This window comes from Etheostoma cragini, chromosome 20 (genome assembly GCF_013103735.1).
Source record: "Etheostoma cragini isolate CJK2018 chromosome 20, CSU_Ecrag_1.0, whole genome shotgun sequence".
In the NCBI taxonomy this organism is placed as follows: domain Eukaryota; kingdom Metazoa; phylum Chordata; class Actinopteri; order Perciformes; family Percidae; genus Etheostoma; species Etheostoma cragini.
In genome coordinates this window covers 19,942,141-19,948,749 of record NC_048426.1, presented here as the reverse complement: position 1 = coordinate 19,948,749, position 6,609 = coordinate 19,942,141, and the positions used below count along the sequence as shown (strand labels likewise).

The 6,609-nt window shown below is 39.6% G+C and overlaps 1 protein-coding gene across 9 annotated transcripts in view; it reads right to left on the bottom strand.

The window, feature by feature from the left end:
• ralgapa1 (Ral GTPase activating protein catalytic subunit alpha 1) overlaps nt 1–6,609 on the bottom strand; it is a 70,246-nt gene that overhangs the window by 57,785 nt on the left and 5,852 nt on the right. For 8 of the 9 annotated variants that reach the window (XR_004654824.1, XM_034858333.1, XM_034858336.1 and 5 more), the window contains exons 5-15: nt 6,048–6,091; nt 5,720–5,897; nt 5,376–5,491; nt 4,823–4,961; nt 4,485–4,693; nt 3,475–3,798; nt 3,107–3,280; nt 2,402–2,473; nt 2,087–2,235; nt 1,805–1,928; nt 284–430 (exon numbers count right to left, since the gene is read on the bottom strand). Coding sequence is in view for 8 of the 9 variants with exons in the window: in XM_034858333.1 (XP_034714224.1) it covers nt 284–430; nt 1,805–1,928; nt 2,087–2,235; nt 2,402–2,473; nt 3,107–3,280; nt 3,475–3,798; nt 4,485–4,693; nt 4,823–4,961; nt 5,376–5,491; nt 5,720–5,897; nt 6,048–6,091 (1,676 nt within the window). In the remaining variant the exon portion in view is untranslated. The remainder of the gene's footprint in view (nt 1–283; nt 431–1,804; nt 1,929–2,086; nt 2,236–2,401; nt 2,474–3,106; nt 3,281–3,474; nt 3,799–4,484; nt 4,694–4,822; nt 4,962–5,375; nt 5,492–5,719; nt 5,898–6,047; nt 6,092–6,609) is intronic. The other variant, XM_034858334.1, reaches the window with a different exon arrangement.

Below are 6,609 nucleotides of genomic sequence, written 5' to 3'. Positions count from 1 at the left end.
TGTGTTAAAACATTAAAGGAAGTATAATGCTTGGAGGATACATGATTAAAAATCATGCCCAGCATGTTTCTTTGGATCAGGGAGGCTCCAAAATCATGGTAGCAACTGTCGCCAGGGCACTGCTGCTTGCTCTGGAGGAAACTACTAGAACTGTTGGGTCCTTGTGAATTCTGGAGTGTGGTCTAGACCTACTCTATCTGTAAAGTGTCTCGAGATAAGTCTTGTTATGAATTTATACTATAAATAAAATTGAATTGAATTGAATTAAAAGGACTTCCAGTACCTTGGTGAGGGTCTCCATGGTGAGTGACCACTCAGTAACCAGTTCATCCCAGCAGGTAAGAGAGGAGAGGACGGAGAGGAGGTCGTCCCACAGTTCTCTGCTGATGTAGACATTTAAATTCCCCTTAATCCAGGCTACTATCAGTGTCTGTGCAGAAAGAGGGGAATGATGTGAAAAGCCGCTATGCTAGAAAAGGTTGTATTCCTGCGCTCTATTCATTAAAACTAAATACTAGTCAGCTGGGTCATCACAATTTAACTTCATTATAGAGCTGGGCTATATATCGATATTATATCAATATTGTGATATGAGACTAGATATTGTCTTAGAGTTTGGATATCATAATATGGCATACAGTGCATGTTGTCTTTTCAGAATCAGAATCAGCTTTATTTGCCAGGTATGAGGACAAATACGAGGAATCTTTCTTTGGAGCATCGTTACTCACACTGTGCTTACACATACAAAACAACCAAAACGAAAATATACACACCAATATATACACAATATATATCTACTCTAAACAGAAACAATATAGAGGCATGAGTGCAATGAAGAGTTTAATAAAATTATATAAATGTGAAGCATAGTGCAAAGGATACTGGGATAAATAGTATTGTAGTAATGTTATTATATTACAATATGAACAGTATGAACATATGAACAGTTCTGAAATAGGAAATGAGAATGATGAATAAACAAAAAATAATAAGTGAGATGTGAGAATGGGAATGATAAATAATACTAAATAAGTGACTTAATAAGTTGAACCAGTAAACAGGTGCTGTAGAGACAGTGTTACTGGGTTATTGACCATTGACCAGGGTTATTTTCCTGGTTTTAAAGGCTGCATTACAATAAAGTGAACTGACCAGTCTGTTCTAGCTGTTCTATTATTAGCCTTTATCCACTTAGTCATTATATCCACATTACTGTTGATTATTCATCAAAATTCTCATTGTGTAAATATTTTGTGAAAAGGACTAATTGTCAACACTACACTAATATAAATGCGGTATTGGTATCGAGGTATTTGGACAAAATATTGTGATATTTGTTTTTCTCTGTATCATCCAGCCCTACTTCAATAAGGTGTTGAGAAAATATAACTTTCAGAAAATAACATCACACCATTGTCCAAGCAAGACTTCTTTTTATTGTGTTTACTAATATTACTGTATCTTAGATAGAAAATATAAGGGCAGCTGGATACTTGAGAATGCGAGAACAAGATCATATTCAAATAAACTACTAATTTATTAATTATGACTTATAATAGACAAAATACATATTTGTTTTATCAATCTTTGTAGCCAACGATATGTTAAGTATTTAGAAAACCACATGCCAGTCTGTCTCCTAGAAGCTGTGTTGCTTTTAACAATTGCAATATTATCATGATTGCAACAATGTTCGCATTTATTCATTGCTTTTTTTATGTACCCCAGAGACTGTCTCTAGATAACGTTTGGCAAGTAGGTAAACTTTTCTGGACAGTTCTATATAATGATTTTAATGTACCTGAAAGATAGGTCCAGCCAGTCTGCCTGATAGTGTGTTGTTCTTTTTGCCCTGGGGCATGATGGACGGAGGTCTTTTCATCACAGACTCTGTCACCCTCAGCAGAACCAGTAAGACCTGCTCCCTACAAACAAATACATTAAAAATTAAAAAGCAGGGAGATGTGACAGAGCCTTTAATGATTCCACTAAAGTGTATTTAGATGGTCATTCAGTGTCTCCCAGTCCATAGTAACATGTGACTTATTGTGTATCTGGTGTCATTGCACCTAATTGTTTTTACCATGTTTTCTGGTCCATGGTCTCATGCATAACAAGGCTGCGGTAGATGTTCAGGACACGCTTGCACATGTCGACTTGCTCCTCCAAAAGGATCTTGATATCGTTGGCTGGCTCCAATAGGAAAACGTTGGAGGAGTGGGTGATAAATACCTTGGAAGGAGACAAACATTTGGGATGTAAAAAGGGTCCATAAACTATTTCTCCTGGACAACTTTACAAGGGGAAGAAAGAACAGACAAACACAAACAAACAAAACACTGCAACAATGGGACTGTTGTTGTGTATGTATGAAATGGATCTAAAGCCAGAACCGTACCTGTAGTGTCGTCTGAACTCCAGCATGAACGCTGTACTCCAGCAATTCACTGTCAACCGCCTTGTTTATTCCCTGAGGAGGAAAGAAAAAAAACTCACAATTAAAGTTAAGCATATACAGGCAAAAGGCCACATTCTATTCTCTTAAAATAATATAAAGCCCATCTTGAAGTCGGCTGCCTTACCCAGTAAAAGGTAATATAATATTGTAATAATGGAGCTTTCCATGGCTATTTTGAGGGTGGGGGGTGTCTAACTGTGTTTCAATCATTCTTCAGGCAATCGCACTCACTCTCCCTTGTGGGGGGACTGGCTTAGGAGACCTTTGGGCATTAGCAGAAAGGGGGGGGGGGGAGGGACTGAGAAGTTGTCAATGTCCAAATTCTTTGGATATATCCTGGATCTTCACAATCCTACCTACAGCACCTTTAATGAAATGGCAAATACTCTGTACTATTTATTTGTCAAGTATTTAGTTCACACAGGAGTATCTGGGAATAGCCATTACCATTGGTTATTTCATATAGACCATTTATTTATTGAATTACAACATGTTATATACAAGATATACAGTATATGGTATCTTTAATGGAATATAAAATAACCATTATCGGGATACAAGATTTTTTGTCCCAGCACTACGTCCACAGAGAAATGCACACAGTCCACTTTCAGAAATTGTGCTTTTAAATGAACCCTTCCTCACCTCATCCTCCTTTTCTCCAATCTGAGAGCCTGAATCCAGGTTGCTGGTTGTGGGATAGGGGCCCTCCTCCGGCTCCTTCATAAACACTGGCCTGTCCTCCATGGCAATCCACTCCTGGTAAACACGGACCACTTTACGCATCGCTGCAGCTTCACACATGGGAAGGAGAAATGCCTATAAATAGATAAGAAAGATAGCTGTAAAAGATCACGTGACTTGTACGGTAACATAATGTATTACCAGAAAAAACAACTAATATGATAATGCACATACAATGTAATTTCAGAAAAACACCACGTAATATCCACTTCAACTCTAGACAGAACCACACATCATAGATTTGACACACTGGAACTTTTGTCTTTCACCTGTCTAAAGATCTCAGTGATGAAGTTGACGTTGGTTCTGGAGCTGGTCAGTACTCTCCTCACCACCTCCATGTCCGTAAGCTGCTCTTCATCCATGGAGCACAGAGAGGAAGAGCTTGGCTCCCTCTCTGTCAGCGTGGATGTGTTGGAGTGGCTTTGTTCAGGCTCACTTCCCGACCCTGGACCCCCAGATAGCCCAAGGCCCCCTCCGCCTGATCCAGATGAGCACCCGCTACCTTCAAGGTGGATGTCTGACCGAATCCCACCTCCACCGCTGTCATCTGAGCTGCCTGCAGAGCGAGCTGCCAGTCCAGCTGCTGCTCGCTGGAGGTGAAGATTTGGGTTATACAATGAGATGAGAAAATAAGAGAAATCCGAAAAACAATGCCCCATGTAAATATTTGTGGAAACTAACATTTTGTCATCCATTTCTGTTAGACATTAATTTTATGTTATGGAACATTTTCATATTATTTAATAGACTTTTTGGCTAACATCACATCAACCTTTAACATTTGAAGTTTGAAATACTTGAAGTCTAGGTTTTAGTCAGGATAAACCCTCTGAATAACAAGTGAAGTTAAAATACAGGAGCTCACATATTACTAGAGGTCCAGGGATTAGTCAAACAACACAAGATTGATCTGTAAATATTAATTTTAGGTCATTGTTCAAGAAAAAATGTCAAAATTCTCTGATTCCACCTTCTCCAGTGTGTTTATTTCCTGTTTCTCTTTGTAGTATACGCTTAAAAAAAAAAAACTAAATCTTTTAGGTATTGGACTGACCAAAACAACAAATCCCTATTTTGGTATTTTCTGACATTTTATGGAAAAAATAATATAAATCTAGAAAATCTGCAGGTCAATCAAGAATAAACATGATCGGTAGTTACAGCTCTACACATTATCACCTTAGTGAGGTCAACATAATTAAGTACAAGGAACTTTCCAGTGACTTGAAACATACTTGGCACACCCTGTCTATAAGCAAAATATGTATGTGTTAACCTGTATGTTCTTAGGAACGTTCTCTCCCTCTGTTCCTGGGATGTTTGCGTGTGTGTTGGGCCGTGGCTCGAGCCAGAAGGAAACCAGCCAGCGGATGAAGATGACTCGGGCTTGAAGGAAGCTCTCCTTGGTGCAGTACACTGTTTCTCCACCATCTTGTTCCCTGCGCACTACGCTGTAGTAGGGCTTAGGACGCATCGGAGGCACGTCTACAGAGAAAGAGGAACATCTTGATTTATGTGGTTTTAGGTTACAATAATACAACATTATTCAATGTATGCGAATTAACTGCTAGATTTACAGTACCCAGAAGCTATTTAGAATCTAATAGAACTGACCCAGTATTGGGTTGTAGAGGCTGGTTTCCATGGCGAAGTTGGGAAAGATGTGGGGAAGGTAAAACTTCCTGAAGTGACCAAAGAGGAAACTGAAGCCACGTTCATGGTTCTCTTTACAACGCCACTCAAGAGACTTGGCCTGGTGCATGCACACCACACACATACACACACACAGAGACAGACATTTACACACACACACAGACAAACACAGACATACACAAAACAGGGTCAAGCGGAGAAGAGCACCATTGTTTAAGGGCAGAATGTTATCAGTGTGTGTATGACTGACTGTGTGTGATAGCAGCAAGAAGAGGAGATACAAGAAACAAGCTTGTATGTGTAAATAAGGGATGGCATTTGTATTTGAAAGAGTTAGTGATACAAGTAAGAGATTCTACCATCAAGTTTCTATTTATGATAACTGTCAGTAAATAACAGACCTTATACCTGGTTTCTCCCATATGTTTGTTCATGCATTAGTGTCATTAGTGAGGCATCAAGACATTGAAAAAACGTGTAATTAAATAGTGTTAGTAAGGAATGATGATAATACCTGGTTTACCGTGTATTTGAGTAGTGCTTCTAAAAAGTAAGCAGTAAGGTCTTCCTGGTTCTTGTCACCTGACTGAGGAGGAACCAATGGTGTGATCTCTTCTGGGGTAACCTGAGCTGTAGGGGGGGGGGGGGGGGGGGGGGGGGGGGGGGGGGGGGGGGGGGGCAGGGTCATTAATTGTTTATATTACAATGAATACAGCAGGTTTAGAATGTTTTTCAAGATTTTACATTTTGCCAGTGCAGTGAATGTTTTATTAATGTTTTTCATTAATGACAGCTTAATGTTGAGCCCATGTATCAGTCTAGCCCCACTGTGTGCGTGTCAGTGTTTCTTCTACTAACTCTCTGTTAAACTCAGCGGTGGGTTGATCAGAGTGTCCAGGGTGCGTTGGGTCCCATGGCAGAGTGGAGCTGGGAAGCCAGGAATCAAACAGGCAAACATACAGAGCTGCTCACGCTCCGCATTACTCTGTAATGCCTGCATCCAGAGCAAGAACAAGCGCACACCTTCACGACGGATCTACAATGTAGATGAAAGATGGAGACGATGTATGGAGAAAATCCAAATTAGTACATTTTTATTTATTTTATTAAAACCCTTGAACTAAAAGGAGGCTGTACACATCCTTTTGGGGAAGATTAGGATCTAGGGGATAGATCGGAGAGGTACCTTCAGAGAATTCCCAGTGTGCAACAGCTTTTTGAGGATCAGCCCTGAGAGAAAAACACATTAGTCTAGTCAATTCATCACACTGCACAGTGAATATAGCATCAGGTTAGCCTACTCCAATAATATTAAAAGCTGATTTTACATACTTTTGTATTAGTCCAAAAAATGGTTGCCAGGCTGCAGTAAAGACGTTTTAAGGGAAACATAAACATGCAGTGGTGTGAAAAAGTGTTTGCCCCCTTCCTCATTTCCTGTTCCTTTGCATGTTTGTCACACTTAAGTGTTTTGGAACATCAAACCAATTTAAACAATAGTCAAGGACAACACAAGTAAACACAAAATGCAATTTGTAAATAAAGGTGTTTATTATTAAAGGTGAAAAAAAATCCAAACCATCATGGCCCTGTGTGAAAAAGTGATTGCCCCCCTTGTTAAAAGATACTATAACTGTGGTTGCCCACACCTGAGTTCAATTTCTCTAGCCACACCCAGGCCTGACTATTGCCACACCTGTTCACAATCAAGGCATCACTTAAATAGGAGCTGCTTGACACAGTAAGGT